Source organism: Eptesicus fuscus, chromosome 17 (genome assembly GCF_027574615.1).
Source record: "Eptesicus fuscus isolate TK198812 chromosome 17, DD_ASM_mEF_20220401, whole genome shotgun sequence".
Classification (NCBI taxonomy): Eukaryota; Metazoa; Chordata; class Mammalia; order Chiroptera; family Vespertilionidae; genus Eptesicus; species Eptesicus fuscus.
Window position 1 is genome coordinate 5,967,042 of NC_072489.1, and position 24,902 is coordinate 5,991,943.

General features: G+C 39.7%; 1 protein-coding gene across 4 annotated transcripts in view; it reads left to right on the forward strand.

Moving 5' to 3' along the window:
- Nucleotides 1-24,902, forward strand: part of MARCHF8 (membrane associated ring-CH-type finger 8) — a 97,217-nt gene that overhangs the window by 34,195 nt on the left and 38,120 nt on the right. For all 4 annotated transcript variants that reach the window (XM_054728828.1, XM_054728826.1, XM_054728829.1 and 1 more), the window contains exon 2: nt 13,085-13,264. In XM_054728828.1, the coding sequence (XP_054584803.1) occupies nt 13,163-13,264 (102 nt within the window). In that variant the 5' untranslated portion in view covers nt 13,085-13,162. The remainder of the gene's footprint in view (nt 1-13,084; nt 13,265-24,902) is intronic.

Sequence of the window (24,902 nt, forward strand, 5' to 3'; positions counted from 1 at the left end):
CCCCCACCCCCTTTCTTCTGGCAACTGCTGTTTGTGTTCATAAGTTTCAGTTTTATATCCCACATATGAGTGAAATCATATAATTCTTAGCTTTTTCTGACTGACTTGTTTCACTTAGCATAATGTTCTCAAGGTCCATCCATTTTATTGCAAATGGTGTTTATGGCTGAGTAGTATTCCATTGTGCACACCTATCACATCTTCCTTACCCAGTCCTCTATCACAGGACACTTTGGTTGTGTCCATGTCTTGGCCACCGTGAATAATGCTCAGTGAACATAGGGGCACATATATCTTTGAGAATACATGATTTTGAGTTTTTCAGGTATATGCCCAGGAGAGGAATTGCTGGGTTGAATGGTAGCTCTAGTCTTAATTTTTTGAGGAATCACCAGAACGCTTTCCATAGTGGCTGTATCAGTCTGCATTCCCACCAGCAGTGAATGAGGGTTCCCTTTTTCCTACAATCTCTCCAACACTTGTTAGTGCTTGTCTTGATGATAATGGCCACTCTTAACAAGTGTGAGGTGGTATCTTGTTGTAGTTTTGATTTGCATTTCCCTAATTGCCAGTGAGGTTGAACATCTTTTCATAAACTACTGGCTGTTCCTATGTCTTCTTGGGAGAGGTGTATTTTCAGGTCTTCTATCCTCTTTTTGATTGGGTTGCTAGTTTGTTTGGTGTTGAGATTTACAAGTTTGGAAATTAAACCTTTGTTGGATTGAATATTTGCAAATATCATCTCCCATCTTGCTGACCGTCTCTTTGATTTATTGTCAGTTTCTTTTGCTGTGCAGAAGCTTTTTAGTTTGATATCGTCCCATTCCTTTATTTTTGCATTTACTTCCCTTGCCTTTGGCGTCAAGTTCATAAAATGTCCTGTATGACCCAGGTCCGTAAGTTCGGTACCTATGTCATCTTCTATGTAACTTATTGTTTCAAGTGTTACATTTAGGTCTTTGATCCATTTTGAATTAATTTTTGTACATGGGGACAAATTGTAATCCAGTTCCATTCGTTTGCATGTGGCTTTTCAGTTTTCCTGGCACCATTTATTGAAGAGAATATCTTTACTCTATTGTGTGTGTGTCTGGCTCCTTTAGAATTGTGTATAAGAGATGTAGTACCCAAAGTCTTGTACTGAAAAACACTAGTTGTTTTTTTTTTAAAATAAATCTTTATTGTTCAGATTATTACAGATGTTCTTCTTTTTAGATTCACTTGTTGATAGATACGTATTTGTTGTCACTTTGTTGTTCATAATTTTTATCTTTACCTTTTTCTTCTTCCTCTTCTTAAAGAATACCCTTCAGTATTTCATATAATCCTGGTTTGGTGGTGATGAATTCCTTTAGCTTTTTCTTGTCTGTGAAGCTCTTTATCTGACCTTCAATTCTGAATGATAGCTTTGCTGGGTAGAGTAATCTTGGTTGTCGGTTCTTGCTATTCATCACTTTGAATATTTCTTGCCACTCCCGTCTGGCCTGCATAATTTCTGTTGAGAAATCAGCTGACAGTCGTATGGGTGCTCCCTTGTAGGTAACTAACTGTTTTTCTCTTGCTGCTTGTAAGATTCTCTCTTTGTCTTTTGCCCTTGGCATTTTAATTATGATGTGTCTTGGTGTGGTCCTCTTTGGATTCCTTTTGTTTGGGGTTCTGTGCGCTTCCTGGACTTGTAAGTCTATTTCTTTCACCAGGTGGGGGAAGTTTTCTGTCATTATTTCTTCAAATAGGTTTTCAGTATCTTGCTCTCTCTCTTCTTCTGGCACCCCCATAATTCGGATGTTGGTACACTTAAGGTTGTCCCAGAGGCTCCTTACACTATCTTCGAATTTTTGGATTCTTTTTTCTTTTTGCTTTTCCGGCTGAGTGTTTTTTGCTTCTTTATATTTCAAATCTTTGACTTGATTCTTGTGGTCCTCTAGTCTGCTGTTAGGTCTCTGTATAATATTTTTAATTTCAGTCAGTGTATGTTTAATTTCTAGTTGGTCCTTTTTTATATCCTCGAGGGTCTCGCTAAATTTATCGGCCTTTTCTTGGAAATTCTTAAAAAACCTTATAACCGTGGTTTTGAACTCTATAACCAGTCATTTGTTTTCCTCCATTTCTTTCATTTGTGATCTGTTTCTTTGTCTCCTCATTTTCACTGCTTCCCTGAGTTGGTAGAGTAGCTTTGTGTGGTAGGTGTCCTCTAGGGCCCAGTGGCTCAGCCTTCCCAGTTACCTGAGGTGGACACTCTTGGTGCACCCCTTTGTGGACTGTGTGCTCAGCCTTGTTGTAGTTAAGTCTTGATTGTTGTTGGTATCACTGGGAGGAATTGACCTCCAGGCCAATTGGCTGTGAGGATCAGCTGTGTCTATGCTGGGAGAACTTCTGTGCTGGAGACACTCTTATGAGACAAGACTTGCAAAATTGCAAAAACCTCTGTGTTCAGCTTGGATGGGGCAGGGTTTCAGGGCGGAGCAGACAGCCTTGGCTTCCCGTCAGCTCTGCCCTATGAGGCCCCTGGGTCTCAGTGTCCCTCGGTAATCGCTGCAAGCACCTCTGGGAGAAAACCGCCCTCGAGTTTCGCCTGCTGCCAGACAGTACAGTTTCTCCCCAAATGAGTCTGGGTTCCCAGAAACTCGCCCGGAACTGGAGTTCAGCGCAGTCGGGAGCTTCCGTCTCCCTCCCGCTTTAGAAAGCCAGCCGCGCACTCAGCCTCCTGTGCATTCAGCAGTCAGTCCTCTCTGTGTGCGCGCACCTCCTGACCTCTGCCTTCCGCAGCTTCCGAGTCTCAGTGTGCTTTCTCTTTCCCTGATAGTACAGATTCCCCCCCGAATGATTCTGTTTTCCCAGCGTCTCGCCCGGGACTGGAGTTCAGCGCAGTCGGGAGCTTCTGTCTCCCTCCCGCTTTAGAAAGCCAGCCACCCGTGCACACAGCCGCCCGTCCTCTCCACGTGCGAGTCTCCGTACCTCTGCCTCCTGCAGCTCCTCTGATTCTCAATGTGCTTTCCTCTTTCCTTCTAGTTGTAGAATTTCCACTCGGCCAGCTTTCCTGTGGTTCTGGATGGTGTCTATTTTGTCTTTTAGTTGTAGTTTTGATATTGTTGTGCCAGGCAGCAGTTTAGGTGTTTGCCTATGCCGCCATCTTGGTTTCTCCTCCACACTTTCAAATGATATATTTTTACTATTTCTTGATTTATAAATATTAAATAGCATCTGTTCTCTTGGTTTTATTCCTCAACTCTCTTCTCCCCCTCATACTGTTTTGGTTATATTACAATGTGCTTATATTATTATAATGTTTATATCATTATCAGTATTGGAGTATTGTTTATTTTGGAGCCAAATGATTACCTTCTGTTTTCTTTTGTTATTGTTAATTGCTTTATGTTTTTACTTGTGTTTTTCTCAGACTTACCCTTAGTTCTTTAATGTGTTCATGATATTACCTGTCACTCCATTTTCCTTGTTGAGACTTCTTTTATTCTAGACACCTGGCTCCTGGAAGTGTTCCATATGTCTACTCCATTTGGTGCTGATAGTCTCTAGGCTGTTGTGCAGCTGCAGTCCTGAAACTTTGCTTTGTGCCTCTCCTAAGTTATAATGACCATTTTCTGCGTTGTGTGTTTTTCCATTCCTTGATTTAGCCCTTTATTTTGTTAGAGTACACTTTCAAGAGTTTCCTTTAAAAAGGTGACAGGAAATTTATTTTCTGACTTTACTCATACCTACCCCATGATACCATTATTTTCCTTTCTGATTTATTTGATAGTTTGTCTGGGTATGAAATATTCTCTCAGAATTTTGAAGGCATTGTTTGGATTTCTCATTTGGATCTATTGATGCTGTTGAGGGATTTAATTCTCTTTTGCAGTGTAATCCCTCCTTCTCCTGATCATCAGGCAAATACTCCACACTGAGAAATTTTATTTTTTGGATTTTTCTTTGTCCTTGGTGTCTTGGGATTTTGCCACAATGTCCTCTAGGTCTACTCATGTTGCAAATGAAAGCATACTTCTTTTTAATGGCTGGATTATACTCCATTTTATGTAGGTGCCATATTTTCTTTCTTTATTGATCCATTAGTGGACACAGATAGCTTCCATGTCTTGGCTATTGTGAACATTGGAGTATAAATATCTTTTTGAGTTAGTGTTTTTGTTTTCTTCCAATAAACATCCAGAAGTGAAATTGCTGGATTATATGATAATTTCATTTTAAATTTTTTTTGAGGAACCTTCATACTGTTTTACATAGTGACTGCATCATTTTACATTGCCACCAACATTGTATGAGAGTTCCCCTAGTCTACATCCTTGCCAACACTTTTTTTGTTTGTTTGTTTGTTTGGCCTTTTTGGTAATAGCTATTCTGACAGGTGTGAAATGATACCTCATTGTGGTTTTGATTTGCAATTCCCTGTTATTAGTGATTAGTGATTTTGAACACCTTTATGTGTCCCTCTTGGTTACTTGTATGTCTTCTTTGGAAAAATGTCTGTTCAGATCTTTTGCTCATCTTTTAAAAGGATTGCTTGTTTCTTTGCTATTGAGTTGTTGTGTGAGTATTTTTTTTTTTAAATTTATTGTGCTAGATGCTTACTGGACCTTTCATTGTGGGGGCTTGCATCTTTCAGTTCCTGGGACTTTCTTGTATTATTTATTTGAGTATTTCCTTCCCTCTGTGCTGTTTGCTCCTTTTTTCTGCAACTCCTTTTGGGTCAGATGCTGGAATATTTAAATTGATCTGCAGATATTCTTGTATCCACAAATCCTGGTCTTCTCGGTCTTATTTTCTGTTGTATATTTTTGTACCAACTTTTTGGAAAATTCTGTGACTGAATTTTCTGACCCTTCTGTTGAATTTTTAGTTTTGTTTATAATTTTTAAGAGTGGCTTTATTTTTTTTTTCTTTTTATATTATCATATTTTGTTTTTATGGATGCCATATCATGCTTACCTCTAAGCAGATATTGATTGCCTTATTTATTTTTTTTATTATTATTATTTTTTTTATATATTTTATTGATTTTTTACAGAGAGGAAGAGAGAGTGATAGAGAGTTAGAAACATCGATGAGAGAGAAACATCGATCAGCTGCCACATGCACACCCCCAACTGGGGATGTGCCCACAACCAAGGTACATGCCCTTGACCGGAATCGAACCTGGGACCCTTGAGTCCGCAGGCCGACGCTCTATCCACTGAGCCAAACCGGTTTCGGCGATTGCCTTATTTAAAGGGACTAAAAATACTTTAGAAAATTATCTTTATTTTCCCCAGTTTTCTTTTTTGTATGTATTATTTTGGTTCCTTTTATTTTGGAGCTCTTCTAAGTTTAATCAACAAATAAGAAAGGCCAAGAACAGTTTCTGTGAAATGGGCAGCAGAGGTTAGATTGCATTAGATTGAGTTGTAGAAGATGAGAAAATGAGACAATTGTAGATAACTCAGGAAGTTTGGTTATAGAGGAAAAGGGAATAGGAACTTTCAAATAATTTTTATTTTTGCTTTTACTTTTTTATTTATTGATTTGAGAAAGAGAGAGAGAAACATGAATTTGTTGTTCCACTTATTTATGCATTTATTGGTGTGGTTGCTTCTTGTATGTTCCCTGGCTGGAGATTGAACCTTGGCATAGAGGGACACGCTCTAACCAACTGAGCCACTCGGCCAGGGACTTTCTATTTGCTTTTGAAGATGAAAACACACAAAACACTTTAAAATTCTGTATCAGTGTGGAATTTTATAATTTTTAAATAGCATCCAGTGACATAAACTGCTTATTCTATGCCTTTATCGTGAAAAACTGATTCTATTACTTTGTTGATGTGTTAGGAGTTTTTAGGAAGGAGAGGTTGAAAATAGGGGTAGGAGCAAGGCTATGGAGGGAAGCCTCTCAATAGGTGGGTGAGGAGGGGGGCAGAGAGCCCAGTACATTCTCAGACCGGGGGTCACTTCTTCATTTGTGTTACATGATTTACATACTTTACAAAAGGGCTGGGGCCAGTGAGTCCGTTTATATGATTGACAGCAGGAAATTGATAAACTTTTACAGTAAATATTGTTTAACCAGTGAAAGTGCCCAATCTTGTGGTCAGATCCTGGACACGTGGGTTTCCTTCACACAAGGAAATCTGTTGTTAAGAAAGAACAATCCATTCTTCTCTGGTGAAAAGAAGACTTTCAGTATTGTGGAACAAGAGTTTCTTTTATAACGTTGATTAAAAGAAAAAAATTTACTAATAGCTTGTGTTATTCTGTGTTCTGTGAAAGATGGTAGTTCCTGCCACAGAAATGTTTCTGCCATAGTAACAGGGACATATAATGTAAAAAAAAAAAGAAAAAAGTAGTGTAAGGAACAGATAGCCTTCTAAGTGCTGGCAGATGCTCAGATTCTTTGACAGTGGACAAGTACTAACCTCGCCTTGTCTGCCATGTTATAATGCTGTATTCCTACTTGCTAGCAGTTCATGTTCTGAGCCTTCATTTCTGCTGGTGTGTAAAGGCCATTCCAGTGTGTTAACAATTGTGGGTCATATGCAAACTGGAAATAGTATGACATGAAAATACTAATGAAGTTTAACTCGGTGTAAAATATAAAATAATACAGTCTCTAAAATAAGTAACTTTGGAATGAAAGTCATATTTAATAAAACATCATGAAAAAGGCAAGATAGTCCCATGATTCTCTATGCTACCTTTTGAGGGAGAGTACTATACAAAAATATTAGAAGAAATATTGAAAATATTAAGAAGGAGAATAAAACAAACACTATGATAGTTATAAATATCTGCGTCTTGTGAATGCACCCACTACTTTATTCCTGTAGGTATAATTAGGCTGGAATTCTGTGAGGCCTTCAAATAGTACTTCTCACAGAAAATGAGCCCTTTTATGGCTTATTTATTTACTAGAGGCCCGGTGCACAAAATTCATGCATGGGGGTGGTCCCTCAGCCCGGCCTGCACCCTCTCCAATCCAGGACCCCTCGGGGGATGTCCGACTGCTGGTTTAGGCCCGATCCCACAGTCGGACATCCCTCTTGCAATCCAGGACTGCTGGCTACTAACTGCTCACCTGCCTGCCTGCCTGATCGCCCCTAACCACTCTGCCTGCCTGCCTGATCGCCCATAACTGCCTTTGCCTGCCTGATACCCCTAACTTCTCTCCCCTGCCGGCCTGATCACCCCTAACTTCTCTCCCCTGCCGGCCTGATCGCCCCTAACCACCTCTGCCTGCTGACCTAATCGCCCCTAACCGCTCTCTCAGGTTGGCCTGATCGCCCCTAACCGCTCTGCCTCCCTGCCTGATCGCCCCTAACTGCCTCTGCCTCGGCCTCCACCACCATGGCTTTGTACAGAAGACGTCCAGTCTATCTGGGCTAATTAGCATATTACCCTTTTATTAGTTTAGATAATAAAATTCTGACCATTCCCAACCAATGTGGAATGACAAGCTTTTAATTTTAGCTCTTTAAAAATATATATAAACTATAAAAGTAATATATCATTACTAAAGGTTTAGATATAGAGAAGTGAAAATCATTTATATTGGCATATTATTTAATCTATTTGCTTTTTATGAATTCCCTTCCAAGATTTTTGCTGTGTATCTATAACATAGTTATAATACATGTAAAATTTTATCACCTGCTTTTTATCATGCCCATATTTCTCTGGCTTCTAATGCTTACCTGATATCCCTTTGATTGTACTAGTACCACAGTTCACTCAACTTTTCCCCAATTTGGGGAAACTAAGGGTATTTCTGTTTTTCTTTGTTGTAAATAATGTTATATTGAAAATTTGGGGGCTTGTAGATTTTTATATATTTTCTCAGGTGAAGCTTCCCAAAGGTAAGCTCTCCCGTAGTTCCTGAGCTCTCTGGCTTATAGGTTCCCTGATGGGCATTCTGAGCATGTGATTCTACCATACGAGGATCATGAGAACACAGACTCAGTCCAGATTGGTCAAAGACAGGCTTTGCTATATTTTTGTAAAATTTTATTAAATATTAAGTGAGGATCCATGCTACTCCTCATTTGTGAAATGGCTGTTTCTAAGCCCTGACCATTTATTTATTGGGATTTTAATGTGTTTTTTAAAGCTATTTATCTTAACTTCTTATATAACTTTCTGTCCTATATTGTACAAATATTTTCCAGTCCTTTTTTTTTTTTTTTGGCTTGTCATTTTTATTTTTGCTTTTAATTACAGAATCATATCTATAACCCCTTTAAAACTATTTTTATTGATTTCAGAGAGGAAGGGAGAGAGAGAGAGAGAGAGAGAGAGAGAGAGAGAGAGAGAGAGAGAGAAACATCAATGAGAGAGAATCATGGATCGGCTGCCTCCTGCACTCCACTGGGGATCAAGCCCACAACCCGGGTATTAACCCAGACCAGGAGTCAAACCTCGACCCCCTGGTTTATAGGTCATTGCTCAACCACTGAGCCACCATGGCTGGGCTATATAACCCTTTTTCTTTTGTGACCCTCTCCCCTTCAAATTCTAAGCTTAAAAAGAAAGTTTCTTTTTAGTTCCTTAATATATTCATATGCAATTGTATTTTATTTTTTTACATTAAACTTTTATATCCATCAGAATTTATTCTGATGAATGAAGTGTGTCCTTTTTCCTTCCCAATTGTTAACCAGTGATCCCAATACCATTTATTCAGTAATTTGTTCCTTTCCTATAATTCTGTGCTTTTTCTTCTATTGGCTATTATATTCTTCTTGTATAATTCAGCCAGTTTCTGGACTGTCTTTTCTGTCTTATAACAAACTATACCTTGCTGTTTAATAATGATTATTCCCTTGTAATGTTTTAATATTTCTCATCTCCCTATTGGTTCTTCCCTAGCATTTTTATTTAATCATCTCATTATTATGCATAATTTTAGAATCATTTCATCAAGTAAAAAATCTTGCTTAGGCTTTGATTGGAATTACATTAAATATATGCTTTAATTTGGAGAGAACACAACTTATTAGAGTATTCAAATCTATTCTAAAGTCACTAAAATGTTTTTCATTAAACGTTCTTAAGCTTTAAAATCATTTATCTCTAATTATCTTATGTTTTTTGTATTATTGGTGTACAGGAATGTTGGTGACATTAATGTGTTTTGTCAACCTTAAAAATAAAACAGCCAGTTATTTCACCAGCAAAATGGTTTTATTCAGGGATAGCAAAGAATTGCAATTTGGGGCAAGCAAGCTATAGGAAAACCTCAGGCGAGTCCAGCAAGAAAAGGAGGGGAATGTTGCTTTATAGAGACAAAGGAGGAGGCTGGGAAGGGCTTTTCGAATGAAGTCCATTGGAAGAAAGCAGGGCCTGGGGGCGGTGCAGCATTTGCCACGGGCTGGGGGCTGTAATTGACGGGCAGTGGTAGTGCACCAGGGCCCACCTCCTGGCCCCCAGGCTTCATTTTAAATGAGGTTTCTTCTATCCTGCTCCCCAGTTATATACTTTGTTCTTACACTAGCATATCTACTGATTTTATACAAATGTTTGTTTTTATCCGATTCCATTAGATCTTAGAAAATTCCTTTGAACTCTTCCCTTGTACTACAAAGTTCTCTTTTTATCATTAACTTATCACAGCAGAAAAAATTTATATATTAAGTAATAGCAGTGGGAATGTGCTTATTTTGCTTTTAAGTTTAATTAAAATGCCTCTAAGAGTTTTGCTCTGTGAGTGTAATGTTAAATTTTGTGAGAGAGGTGCTTTTTAAAAATTAGGGACCCTCCATTGCTGTTTTCTAAAAGGTTTTAAAATTCTGTGTGGATAATGGGTTTATCATTTGTGAATAGCATCTAATGACATACACGACTGATTCTGCAGGTTTTCCCGGTGAATCGGATTCTGTTCCTGGGTGTCCAGGTGTCACAGTATGCTGCTGCACACCGCACACTGTGTACATACTGTGGGTTTCCCACAGGCATGTCAAGCTCCTTGTGCCATGGTGACCCTCCTTGCCCCCCGCTCCGCTGGTATCCCGGTCTTGTAAGTGTACAGCTAGCAGCCTGGGTGTGGCTTAGACCCTGACTGGGTTATGTCAGTCCTCCTTTTCAGATGGTCCCTCTCCGTCCACCACACTCACCGCTTTAGGTGTGGCCTCGATCATTCCGTGCTGTGTTACAGTTGTCTCCGCACTCCTGCTTTCTCTTTCTTGCTGTCTGCTCGTTGCTATGCACAGGCTTCTCCATTTTTATATGAGACCTGCTTCTGACAGAGACAGGCTTGACTTAAACTGATTTATTCTGAGTGCCAGTCATGGTACTGAGACCCAACAGCTCACAGTAGGGAGGAGCAGGGCACTGCTGGAGCCTGGCTCCCTATGAGCAAGGGTGCAGGGAGGCATGCAGGCCTGGGGTGACTGTGCCTCAGGGAGGCTGCGACTGGCATCTTTGTCACAGCATTGTTGTTGGACTGGGCGAGTCCTTTGTTCGTTTGACCATCTGGAGACACAGAAGAGCTTGGTGGTTAGGCTACACTGGTTGTCATGTGGACCAGAGCTTTCCACCTCTCCCCTCATAGGGACAGCATTGTCACCTCTGCTTCCCCTCACAGTCATGCTGCTGAGCTGCTTAATAGATGTCAGAAAGGATTTGAGGTCCCAATTGTTTAAATCTTGTGTCAGACTGAGCTGTAGGAAGACAGAGATAGTACTGGGGAAGCAAAGCAAACAAATTGGCTTTTGTGAGGCCACGAGAGGAATCATGCAGATGCCTGAAAAGGCAGGCTGGGAAATGTGCTGATGTTAAAACCCGTACATTTGTGCATGTGTCCAGACTTATTTGAGCGCCACAATAACCCTATAAGCTGAGCAGAGATGATTACTTTCTGTTTTACAGATGAAGAAACCAGGCACTGAAATGTATCAGTTTGCCCAACATCACAGTTAGTATTTAATAGAGTCAATGCTTACGTTTCTGATTGCTGATTACGCACTCTTCCTGTTGCCTTTCTCAAAACTGGAAGAGTGATAGCATAACAGTTCGTCCATTTTATCTAGATAAATCACGTTAGGGATAGCACAAAGGAGAAGTAGGGTTTTATCCATATTAACCCATATGATTTCCATATTCTTCTTTTAAACAGCTTTATTGGGATACTAGAGGCCCGGTGCATGAAATTCGTGCATGGGGGTGGGTCCCCTCAGCCCAGCCTGCACCCTCTCCAATCTGGGACCCCTCAGGGGATGTCCAACTGCTGGTTTAAACCGGCAGTCGGACATCCCTCTCACAATCCTGGACCACTGGCTCCTAATCGCTCACCTGCCTTCCTGCCTGGTCGCCCCTAACTGCCCCCCCCTGCCAGCCTGATCACCCCTAACTGCCCTCTGCTGCTGACCAGGTTGCCCCCAACTGCCCTCTCCCTGCCTGCCTGGTTGCCCCTTGCCGGCCTGATTGCCCCTCACTGCCTCTGTGTGCCGGCCTGATCACCCCTAACTGCCCCCTCTGCCAACCTGGTTGCCCCCAACTGACCCCCACTGCTGGCCTGGTTGCCCCCAACTGCCCTCCCCCCCCGCTGGCCTGGTCGCCCCTCATGTCCCCCCTGCCGGCCTGGTCGCCCCACGCAGCCTGCTTGTTCAGTCGTTTGGTCGTCCCTCACTAACCCCCCTGCCGGGCTGGTTGCCCCACGTAGCCTGCTTGTTCAGTTGGTTGGTCATCTCTCACTAACCCCCCTGCTGGCCTGGTCATAGGCAGCCATCTTGTGAGGGTGTGGTGGTCAATTTGCATATTACCTCTTTAATTCACATCCATTACAGTCCACTTATTTAAAGTGTGCAGTTCTATGCCTTTTAGTATACATAGAATTATATAACCATCACATACTGAAGTTTAGAACATTTTCATTACCCTAAAAAGAAAACCTATTAGCCATTTCCCCCCACCCCCATCCCTACCCCAACCTTTGACAATCACTGTCCTACTTTCTGTTCAATAAATTTTCCTGCTCTGGACATTTCATACAAATATTATCATCCTATATGTGGTTCTTCTTTCACTTAGTATAATGTTTTCAAGTTTTATCTATGTTGTAGCATATATTCATGTTTTATTTCTTTTTATTACTGAATAATATTCTATTGTATACATAACTCATTTTTATTTATCCTTTCATCTGTTTATGGACATTTCAGGTATTTCTGTTTTTGGCTATGAACATCCATGTATATGTTTTTATGTGGGCATTACTTACATTTTTTTTGGTGTGTATATACCCAAGAATGAAATTCCTGGGTCACATGGTAACACTATATTTAACATTTTAAGGAATGGCCAGACTTTATCAAAAGCAGCTACATACATTCCCACCAGGGTGAATGAGGGTTTCAGTTTCTCCACATTCTTGCCAGTGCTTCTCTGTCTTAGTAATTATCCATAGTTAAAGTGGTATCTCATGGTTTTGGTTTACATTCTCCTGTTAGCTAATGATGTTGAGCAATCATTTTTCACTGGGTTGTCTTTTTATTATTGAGTTGTAACAGTCCTTTATATATTTGAGGTACAAGTAAGTCCCTTATTAGTTATATGGTTTGCAAAAATAATTATTCTGTCCTATGGTTGTCTTCTCACTTTTTTTACTTTAAATGATTTTTTATTTTTCCATTGTAGTTGACGTAAAATATTATATTAGTTTTTGGTGTACAACCCAGTGATTAGACATTATATAATTTACAAAGTGGTCACCTTGATAAATCGAGTGCCCATCTTATACCATACATAGTTACTATATTATTGGCTATATTCCCTATGCTGTACTTTACATCCCATGATTATTCTGTAACTACCAATTTGTATTTCTTAATTGCTTCACCTTTTTCACCCATCCTCCCTGGCAACTGTCAAAATGTTCTCTATATCTATGAGTCTGTTTCTATTCTGATTGTTTTTTATTTTATTTTATATGTTTTTATTTCACATATAAGTGAAATCATATGGTATTCGTCTTTCTCTGTCAGACTTATTTCACTCATCACAATATCCTCTAGGTTCGTCCATGTTGTTGCAGAGGGCAAGATTTCATCCCAGTGTACTAAAAGTGTTTTCACTCAGTTATATCTGTCTTCTCTCTCTCTCAGCTTTAAGTCCATGGCCCAAAATGCCTCTACCACTGGAGACTCTCTTCTGTAAAGAAGACGACCAGACAGGAGGCTGGAATGAGCATGCCACTGCATCCAATCTCTGCCATTCCTTCTCAGGATGCCACCTGTTCTAGAGGCTACAGAAGTAAGACCAAAGAAAAGGAGAGGGAAGAGCAGGTAATTTTAGTTTCCTTATTTTTGTTGTTTTCATTAAATATGATCTATAATGGTAAATTCTGAAGATCAAGATTTTCTCTGGTGATATACTAAAAAGCCCAGGTAGTACTTAGAAATTGTCTTTCTTATTGTTGTTGTTATTTCTCACCAGATAGTGTTTTTTCTTTTTTCAAAAATTTTTTTGATTGTCTACAGTTTTACATATGTCTCCTTTTTCCCCGATTGACCGCCCCCGCCCCAGCCATTCCCACCGTGGGCAAGCCCCCACCGCCCCAGTGTCTGTGTCCATTGGTGCTAATATGCATGCATACAAGTCCTTTGGTTGCTCTCTAACCCCCGCCCCCCCCACCTCCCCTGCCATTTGTCTCTGGATCTATTTTTGTTCATCAAATTATGTTGATCATTATATCCCACATATGAGTGAGATCATGTGATATTTATCTTTCTCCTACTGGCTTATTTTGCTTAGCATAATGCTCTCCAGTTCCATCCATGATGTTGCAAATGGTCAAAGTTCCTTTTTTTATAGCAGCATAGTATTCCATTGTGTAGATGTATCACAACTTTTTAATCCACTCATCTGCTGATGGGTACATAGGCTGTTTCCAAATCTTAGCTATTGTAAATTGTGCTGCTATGAACATAGGGGTGCATATATCCTTTCTGATTGGTGTTTCTGGTTTCTTGGGATATATTCCTAGAAGTGGGATGACAGGGTCAAATGGGAGTTCCATTTTTAACTTTATGAGGAAACTCCATACTGTCTTCCACAATGGCTGCACCGGTCTGCATTCCCACCAGCAGTGAAGGAGGGTTCCTTTTTCTCCACATCCTCGCCAGCATTTGTCGTTTGTTGATTTGTTGATGATAGCCATTCTGACAGGTGTGAGGTGGTATCTTATTGTTGTTTGATTTGCATCTCTTGGATGATTAGTGACTTTGAGCATGTTTTCATATATCTCTCAGCCTTCTGTATGTCCTCTTTTGAAAAGTGTCTACTTAGGTCCTTTGCCCATTTTTTGATTGGATTGTTTATCTTCCTTTTGTTAAGTTGTATGAGTTCTCTGTATATTTTGGAGATTAAACCCCTATCTGAAATATCATTGGCAAATATGTTCTCCCATGCAGTGGGCTTTCTTGTTGTTTTGTGGATGGTTTCTTTTGCTGTGCAGAAGCTTTTTATTTTGATGTAGTCCCATTTGTTTATTTTCTCCTTAGTCTCCATTGCCCTAGGAGCTGTGTCGGGAAAGATATTGCTACGACATATGTCTACTATTTTGATGCCTATAGAGTCTTGTAGGATTTTTATGGTTTCCCATCTTACATTTAAGTCCTTTATCCATTTTGAGTTTATTTTTGTGTATGGTGTAAGTTGGTGGTCTAGTTTCATTTTTTTGCATGTGTCTGACCAAATTTCCCAACACCATTTATTGAAGAGACTGTCTTGACTCCATTGTATGCTCTTCCCTCCTTTGTCAAATATTAATTGAGCATAATGGCTTGGGTCGATTTCTGGGTTCTCTGTTCTGTTCCATTGGTCTATATGTCTGTTCTTGTGCCAGTACCAGGCAGTTTTGAGAACAGTGGCTTTGTAATACATCTTGATATCTGGTATTGTGGTCCCTCCTATTTTGTTCTTCTTTCTCAGGATTGCTGTGGCTATTTGGGGTCTTTATTAATCCAGATGAATTTTTGGAGAGTTTGTTGTAGGTCTGTGAAGTATGCCATTGGTATTTTAATGGGGATTTCATTGAATCTGTAGATTGCTTTGGGTAGTATGGACATTTTAATGATGTTGATTCTACCAATCCATGATCATGGTATATTCTTCCATTTGTTTATGTATTCCTCTATCTCTTTTTTCAGTGTCCCATAGTTTTCCAAGTACAGGTCTTTTACCTCCTTGGTTAAGTTTATTCCTAGGTATCTTAAAATTTTTGGTGCAATGGTAAATGGGATTTTTTTTTAGTTTCGCTTTCTGTGAGTTCATTATTGGTGTATAAAAAGGGCATAGATATCTGGGTGTTAATTTTGTGTCCTGCTATATTGCTGAATTCATTTATTAGGTCTAGTAGTTTTTTGATGGAGTCTTTGGCGTTTTCTATGTATAGTATTATGTCATATGCAAATAAGGACAGTTTTACTTCTTCTTTTCCAATTTGGATGCCTTTTGTTTCTTCTTCTTGTCTAATCGCTATGGCTAGCACTTCCAGTACTATATCGAATAGGAGTGGTGAAAGTGGGCATCCCTGTCTTGTTCCTATTCTTAAGGGAAATGAGTTTATTTTTTGCCCTTTGAGTATGATGTTGGCTGTAGGTTTGTCATATAAGGCTTTTATTATGTTGAGGTATGATTCCTCTATTCCCACTTTACTGAGAGTTTTTATCAAGAAAGGGTGTTGGATTTTGTCAGGTGCTTTTTCTGCATCGAGTGATATGATTATGTGATTTTTGTCTCTCAGTTTGTTTATGTGATGTATCACTATTATTGATTTGCGGATATTGTACCATCCTTGCATCCCTGGAATAAATCCCACTTGGTCATGGTCTATGATCTTTCTGATGTACTGCTGGATCCGATTTGCTAGAATTTTGTTGAGGATTTTAGCATCCATGTTCATGAGGGATATTGGCCTGTAGTTCTCTTTTTTTGTGTTGTCTTTATCTTATTTTGGAATTAGGGTAATGCTGGCTTCATAAGAAAGAGCTTGGACGTGTGCCTTCCTCTTGAATTTTTTTGAATAGTATGAGGAGGATAGGTTTTAGTTCTTCTTTGAATGCTTTGTAGAACTCCCCTGTAAAGCCGTCCGGACCAGGGCTTTTGTTTGCTGGAAGATTTTTGATAGCTGCTTCAATTTCTTCCGTAGTTATCGGCCTAGTCAGGTTTTTTGATTCTTCCTGATTGAGTTTTGGGAGCTTGTATTTTTCTAAGAATATGTCCATTTTATCTAGGTTGTCCATTTTGTTGGAATAGAGTTGTTCATAGTATTTTTTAATAAAACTTTGTATTTCTGTGGGATTGGTTGTTATTTCACCTCTTTCTTTTCTAATTTTGTTTATTTGGGTCCTCTCTCTTTGCTTCTTGGTGAGCCTGGCTAGAGGTTCATCCATCTTGTTTATCCTTTCAGAGAACCAGCTCTTGGTTTTATTGATCTTTTGTATTTTTGTTTTTTGGTCTCTATGCCATTTATTTCCACTCTGATCTTTATCATTTCCTTCCTTCTACTTACTCTGAGCTTTTCTTGTTGTTCTCTTTCTAGTTTTTTAAGAATTACAATTAGTGTTACATAACTTATTGTCAGTTTTTCTTGTGTTTTTTTTTTTTGTGTGTGTGTGGTTTTTTTTGCAGTGGGCCTGTAGTGCTATGAACTGCTCTCTCAGGACTGCTTTCACTATGTCCTGTAGATTTTTGGATTGTTTTGTGTTCATTTTCATTTGTTTCCAGGATTTTTAAATTTCTTCTTTGATCTCTTTGGTAACCCATTCATTATTTAATAGCATGCTATTTATCCTCCATGTATTTAATTGGCTTTGAGCGTTTTTATCGTAGCTGACTTCTAATTTCATGCCATTGTTTTCTGAGAAGATGCTTGATAAGATTTCAATCTTCTTGAATTTGTAGAGACTTAGATTGTGTTCTAACATGTGGTCTATTTTTGAAAATGTCCCAGGTGCACTTGAGAAGAATGTATATTCCATAACTTTGGGGTGAAATGTTCTGAAGATTTCAGTTAGTTCCATCTGATCTAGTGTCATTTAGGATTGCTGTTTCCTTAATGATTTTTTTTCCCTAGAAGATTTATTTAGTAATATCAGTGGAGTATTAAAGTCCCCTACAATGATTGTATTGTTGTTGATCTATCCCTTGATATCCTCCAGAAGTTTTTTTTTTTTAAAAATATATTTGGATGCTCCTGTATTTGGTGCATATATGTTTACCAGAGTTATAGCCTCTTGTTGTATCAATCCCTTTAGTGTTATGAAGCGGCCTTCCTTATCTCTTGTTAAGGCCTTCACTTTGAGGTCTGTTTTGTCAGAGATAAATATTGTTACCCCAGCTTATTTTTCATTTCTATTTGCTTGAAATTATTTTTTTCACCCCTTCACTTTCAGCCTGTGTGAGTCCTTTGTTCTGAGGTGCATCTCTTAATAGACAGCATATATATGGGTCATGTTTTCTTATCCATTCAGCTAACCTGTGTCTTTTGATTGGAGCATTTACTCCATTTATGTTTAAGGTTATTATTGATAGGTACTTTTTGTTGCCATTTCTATTCTTTATGCCTGAGTTCCTTCCTCTCTTTATTTCTTCTTTTTACAGAAGATCCTTTAGCATTTCTTGCATTACTAGTTTGGTGATAATAAACTGCCTTAGCCTTTCTTTCTTTTGTCTGTGAAGCTCCTGATTTCACCTTTAATTTTGAATGATAGCTTTGCTGGATAGAGTATTCTTGGATTCAGTCCCTTGCTTTGCATCACTTTGTATACTTCATGCCATTCCCTTTGGCATGATGTGTTTCTTTTGAGAAATCATTTACTAGTCTAATGGGAGATCCCTTGTAGGTTACTTTCTGTCTATCTCTAGTAGCCTTTAACAAATTTTTTTTTTGTTTTTTACCTTTGCCAATTTAATTATGATGTGTCTTGGTGTCGGTCTTTTTGGGTTCATCAGTGCTTCCTGGACTTGTATGACCGTTTTCTTCTCAAGGTCAGGGAAGTTTTCTGTCATTTCTTCAAACAGGTTTTCTATTCCTTGCTCAGCTTCCTCTCCTTCTGGAACCCCTATTATGGAGATGTTTCGTTTCATGTTGTTTCAAAGCTCTCTTAGACTCTCCTCCCGCTTTTTATATTTTTTTCCAGTTGATACTCTGTTTGGGTATTTTTTTCTGTCTTCTAACTTGCTGATTGGGTCCTCAGCTTCTTCTAGTCTACCGTAGAAACCTTCCATTGTGTTCTTTATTGTAACCATGTCATACTTTGTTTCCTCTTGATGCTTACTCATGTAGTGTGTTTCTCCTTCAGGTTTTACAATTCTCATTTAGTTGCATGTAATTCTCATTCAGAAGCTTGAGCATTCTTATAACCATTACTCTGAATTCTTTCTCTGACAGGTTACTTGCCTTCATTTCATTTACTTCATTTTCTGGTGATTCCTCCTTTCCTTTCATTTGGGGGTTGTTTCTTTGTCTTCCCATTTTTGCTCTTCCTCTGTATTTGTTTCTGTGTACTAGTTTTAGATCAAACTTCTCTGCCACCCAGATTTTTGTGTTGGTCTTACGTAGTAGATGTTTTGTGGAACCCAGTGGTGCAGTCTCTCAATGCCTACTGTGCTAGGTATTCTAGGGAGGCCCCCTGCTTGAAATATTGGTGTTCTCCTAATGTAGTTGGGTCTTGAATGTTAGTCCCATTCATGGATTGAGTCTCCTCTCAGGGTGTCTGATTATGTGATTCGCTCCCTACCATGTCGTGCCTACCGTTGTGAAGGTGCTGACCGAACGGCACAAAATACAAGACAGGACACAACAAAGGAGGAGCAGAGCATGAATGTACATAAGACCTCTATAGCCCCAATTAAAGTGACCACCAGAGAGATGAGAATTTGGAAAGAGAAAAGAGAACAAGAATGATAGAAAAAAAAGAATATGGGAAGAAAACACAACACAACAAACAAACAAAACAAAAAGCACAAACAAAAAACACCCAGAAAAAAAAGGGGGGAGGGGGACGGTCAGAATCTGTAGATGCAGAGCTTAAATAAAGAAAATAAAGAGTTAGTGGAATAGGGGAAGAATCACAATTTAGAATAAAGGAGGGAGAAAATAAATGAGAAGACAGGAAAGAAGGAAAAAAAAGCTAGCAAAGGAGAACAGAAGAGAGATCAGATAGCCCTAAAATTAGGAAGTGAAACCAGTTAACACATTAGGAGAAGAGAAAGTGAAGAGAGAAAAATAAAAACATTGAGTGGTTAAAGAAAAAGAAAAGAGAAAGGGAAATTGAATAGGAGCAGGGAAGAGGAAATTAGATATATGAACAAAACAAAAGCAGATAGATAAGCAAAATAAATTTTAAAAAGGGGGGAAATGAAAGAGAAAAATTGAAAAGGAAAAGGAAGAAGAAAAACAGGAGGAAAAAGAGAAGAGAGGAAGAAAAATAAAAAGTAAATAAATAAATGAAGTGTCATTCCCTTACGTGCCCCACGGGAACTGGCTTAGGACCCCACTCTTTTGTCTGTCGATTCTGGACTTCCCGTTAGGTGTTAATCACTGCCAGGCACTGTCTTCTGGCTTTTAGCACCTGCTTGAAGCTCTAAGCCAGGTTCTCAACCTTTCTAATGTCGCGACCCACAGGTTGAGAACCGCTCGCTAGCAGGGTCGCCTAAGACCATCGGAAAACACAGATATTTACATTATGATTCATTAACAGTAGCAAAATTACAGTTATGAAGTAGCAATGAAAATAATTTTTTTTTCTAAATATATTTTATTGATTTTTTACAGAGAGGAAGAGAGAGGGATAGAGAGTTAGAAACATCGATCAGCTGCCTCTTGCACACCTCCCACTGGGGATGTGCCTGCAACCAAGGTACATGCCCTTGACCGGAATCGAACCTGGGACCCTTGAGTCCGCAGGCCGATGCTCTATCCACTGAGCCAAACCGGTTTTGGCAATGAAAATAATTTTATGGCCGAAGCCGGTTTGGCTCGGTGGATAGAGCGTCGGTCTGCGGACTGAAGGGTCCCAGGTTCGGTTCTGGTCAAGGGCATGTGCATTGGCTGTGGGCACATTCCTGGTGGGGGGTGTGCAGGACGCAGCTGGTCGATGGTTCTCTCTCATTGATGTTTCTGGCTCTCTATCCCTCTCCCTTCCTCTCTGTAAAAAATCAATTAAAAAAAATAATTTTATGCTTGGGGGTCACCACAACATGAGGAACTGTATTAAAGGGTCGCGGCATTAGAAAGGTTGAGAACCACTGCTCTAAGCGATCCACCAGTCCACTGCTTGGTCTCATTTTTTTCTTTATTGATTAAGGTATTACATATGTGTTCTTATCCCCCAATTTGGTCTCATTATTAATCCATTCATTTATTTAGCTTCCCTGTGTTAGAGTGTTTTTCAGTTTTTTTATTATAACGTGGTTAGAGAAGATGTTTGATATGATTTCAGTATTCTTGTATTTATTAAGACCTGTTTTGTGTCCTAACGTGGTCTATCCTAGAGAAAGTTGCATTGCAGACTTAAAAAGAATGTATGTTCTGCTGATTGGGATGAAGTGTTCTGTAAATAGCAGTTGAATTCATCTGATCCATTGTGTCATTTAAGGTCACTGTTGCCTTGTTGATTTTTGTCTGGAAGATCTATCTGTTGATATCAGTGGGTGTTAAAATTCCCTTCTGTGACTGTGTTGCCATTGATCTCTCCCCTTCATGTCCACAAAGATTTTCTTCTTATACGTGGTTGCTCCTATGTTGGGTGCATATATATTTAGAAGAGTTTCCTTTTGTTAGATATGTGATTTGCAAATATCTTCTCCCATTCAGTAGGATGCCTTTTTGTTGATAATTTCCTTCACTGTGCAAACGTTTTTAGATTGTTATAATCCTGTACATATTTTTATTTCATAATTTTTTTCATAATTTTCTGTCTTTGCATTATGTTTTTTAAAAATATATTTTATTGATTTTTTACAGAGAGGAAAGGAGAGGGATAGAGAGTTAGAAATATCGATGAGAGAGAAACATCTATCAGCTGCCTCCTGCACACCCCCTACTGGGGATGTGCCTGTAACCAAGGTACGTGCCCTTGACTGGAATCGAACCTGGGACCCTTGAGTCCGCAGGCCGAAGCTCTATCCACTGAGCCAAACTGGTTAGGGCTGCATTATGTTTTTATTTTTATTTTTCATTTGCCTCTGTGAATATTAAGAGACTAGAATCTTACTAAGTGAACTTTGATAATACCTTTGACAAATTATTTTATGAAATTCAAGGTAATCCTAATAGGTTTTTGAGGAAAATTTGAACTTTGAGATCCTCACTTTACAAAATTATTTATTATGAAAAACAGAAAAATATGGGAGGACTGTTTTAGATTTACTTCAAATTTCATGCTTTAGCTTTAGCCTCTTATTTTACACTTTAACTTTAAATTTTTACTTGCTCTTAGACCATGGAATTTTTTCTTTTTGAGTTAGGTTATATATTAAAAGTTACTTTGCTATATTTTATCCAGTATTTCTATGTATTTTGAAATGGGAGTCAGGTGTATTGTTTGGTGCAGCTCAGCAGTTCTCATTTCTCCTGTGTACTAGGAAGTGTGTATATATGTATAAAAATATGTTGTCTATACTACCTAAAGATCTAGATATGAAAATTTCTCCCACTTTCTTCTGTGCAATGCACTGTTCCTCTAAGGGGTTTAGAAATATGAGAACAAATTCATTTGGTTCTCGTATGAGCACTCTGAGTTAGGCACTGTCATTGTCATCTTTGTTTTATAGGTGAGCCGCAGAAAGTTTGGACGAGTTCCCTGGTTGGTAGTTGGCAAGTGATAGAATTAGTATCAGACCCAACCTCCCCTCCTGTGTTCTCCCTCACTTGCTCGCACAGGCTGCTCAGCCAGCCACTGGGCTCTATCTTTTCAAACCACATGTCCCTCCTGTGACCTCGCCCAGCTCCCCTCCCCTCTATGTCTACATTCCTGCAACGCTTCCAGTGTACACTGAACTAGATTCATGTGTTCTTCTGCTTGCTTCCGTGCGTCTTTGTCTTGTGTCTTTATTAATTTATTAATTTTGAACCCATATTTAATAAGCACCCAGTTCATGGTGGGTGCTTTGTCAGGCAGTTAGCATGAATGTGGCGTAAGGCAGAGACTCCCTCTGTGTTTCCTAAATCTCTCCCAGGTGATGCGCTTCCGTAAGGTCCCACTTGTGACTGTAGTCCAGGCCCTCACCGTCTCTACCGCTGTATCAGCCTACACACTCGTCGTCCGGCCTCCACCCCTGCTTCCTGCTACGTGCCCTGCTGGCAGGGAAACTAGACAGTCGCACGGTCAGTGTGTAAGTGCCATCGTCCAGACAAGAGCCCCTGACTCAGTCTGTGGTGACAGGACCGCTTTCTGGAAGAAGAGATGGCAAAGAGGACTCCTTAGGAAAGGTAGGCCTTAGATAAAGATAGAGGAGAGTGTGGGGCAGAGAAAGTGGTACAAGGAAAATTCCTAGGGAAGACAAGAGTATGGTATGTTTGAAGGACTGAACAAACCCCTCATGCTCAAGTGCGTAGGTAGGAGCACTGAGAGGAGGCAGGAGTGGCCACATTGACGCTCCGAGCACTGGGACGGCAATGAAGGTGTGGGAGTGGGCATTAATAGTTGAGCTCTGTTTTGGTAAGGTCACCATGGGGTTTGGAGAGGGGAGTGAGGGAGGAGGCCACTTAGAAGGCGATTGCAGCAGTCCTGATGATGACCTGGGTGAAAGAGGTGTTGGGGGTGAGAGAAGTGAGCAGTTGCAAGGAGGTGGACGGGAAGTGGGTTCACTGACAGTGCTGGAGGCTGGTCAGTTGTGGTGGTCAGAGATAGGTGAGGTCTGGCCTAGACAACAGGGTGACATCATTGACTTAGCGGAGGGGGCGGGGCGGCAGGTTAGCAGGAAAGATGGTGAGTTTGGTGGTAGATGGGCAAGTGTGAGGTGCTTGGTGGTCTGTCCAGCTGGAGATGTGTAGAATTCAGTTGTATCTGAATTTCGAGAGGGAAATCTATCTAAGCTAAAGATAGAAAAATGGAATTTTGAAGTTGGTAACATATAGACAGGAAAGTAGGCCCCGGGAACAGGAATAGTTAAAATTGTCGGTAAGAATCGCCTGAGAAGGAAGAAAACGAGACGTGTGCCAGGACACTGAGGCGGAGGAGCCACGGTCTGCAGTCAGCGTGTCTCAGGCACGTCTTATCATGACAGCAAGCACATCTTGTCCTGACAGTTACTCTGGCTGCTTGCAGCAGGTGGGAATAGTTTACAGCCTTCTTTCCTGCCGCTTTCGCTTAAGCAGTGAAATGCTGCCCCTTTCAGTCAGTCCTCCTGGTGCTGGGTTTTCATGTTTGCTTATGAAAACTCGGTTTACCTCATTTCCGAAGCCTGTCTTTTTAAACAGCAGACTGCTCTTGGGCTCACAGCATTCAGGTGATACGTAACTAACTCACTGGTTGTGGTTGCAGTTATAAGGAGTCTTAATATACACTGAGTGGCCAGATTATTATGCGTTCAGAGATCACAATAATCTGGCCACTCAGTGTATTTTGCCTCAGCGCTTTGGTTTTAAATTAGGCGTAGGCTAACGAAGGCATAATGCTTGTGTATATTAGCTGTGTAATGAGCTCTCATAAGCAGAGTCACGTATGAATTATGAATAATGTGCTCAAGTGATTCGTATGGTACCCCAACACTCATTGATGTCTGTTCCCTGAGAGCAGAGGTCTTCTTTCAAATTCGCTCTGGGACCTAGGATTCTGCTTACCGGCATGTCCTTGTGCCAGTGAATGTGCCATCATCATTTCTTAGGGCTTCCCAGCCCAGCCCACTGAGAGCAGCTGTCATCCCCATCTGACTCACGGGCACAGAGACTAGAATATTTTACCCAGTGAACTTTGATAATACTTTCGAAAATTTACTTTATTAAATTCAAGGTAATACTAATACTTTTTAAAGGAAAATTTTGAACTTAAGAGCTTTTCACTTAAAAAAAAATTATTATAAAAAACCCCAGAAAAATGTGGGAAGACTATTTTAGATTTAAGAAGACCAAGAGGCATAAGAATCAAATGTAATATGTAAACATTGATGGGACTAGCTAGAAAAAATATCAGCTATAAATTATGCTTTTTGAGACAACTGGGAAATTTGAATATTGTATATAAATTAGATGATAATTATAAAATTACGGTTAATTTTTTAGATGTAAAAATGGTACTGTGGTTATATGGAGGAATGTCCTTGTTAGAAAAATGCATACAGAAATATTTAGGGGTGATATCCATAGTGTCGCAACTTATTTTCAAATGGTTCATCCAGAAAAAGAAAATAAGGAAAAATATGTGTGTGTGTCAGAAAGAGAGAGAAAACAAATGTGGCAAATTTTGTTTTTGTGGGTATTTTGTATATATATTTTTTATTTCAGAGAGGAAGGAAGAGACAGAAAGAGGTAGAAACATCAATGATGAGAGATAATCATTGATTGGCTGCCTCCTACAGCCCCCTTCCCCCCCTCCCCGGGGATGGAGCTTTATTAGCTCATATAAAAGGCAGTCCATATGAAAGTGAGTGATAAAAGTCATATGAAAGTGAGTGATAAAAGTCAGTTGGTTCAGTCCTGTGCACCAAAAGATTGCTGGTTCAGTTCCTGGTCAGAGCACATACCCAGGTTGTGAGTTCGATCCCTGGTCAGGGTGCATGCAGGAGGCAATGATCAATGTTTCTCTCTCACATTGAGGTTTCTCTCGCTCTCCTCCCTTACTCTCTCTCTAAAAGCAATAAAAACCAATTTTTTAAATTAAAGTGAGAGATGGGCTTCATATCAGAGACATACTCAAGGACCCAGGTTCTTTCTGTTGATCTGCTCTACCATCAGGGGTCCGCTTTATCTCCAGG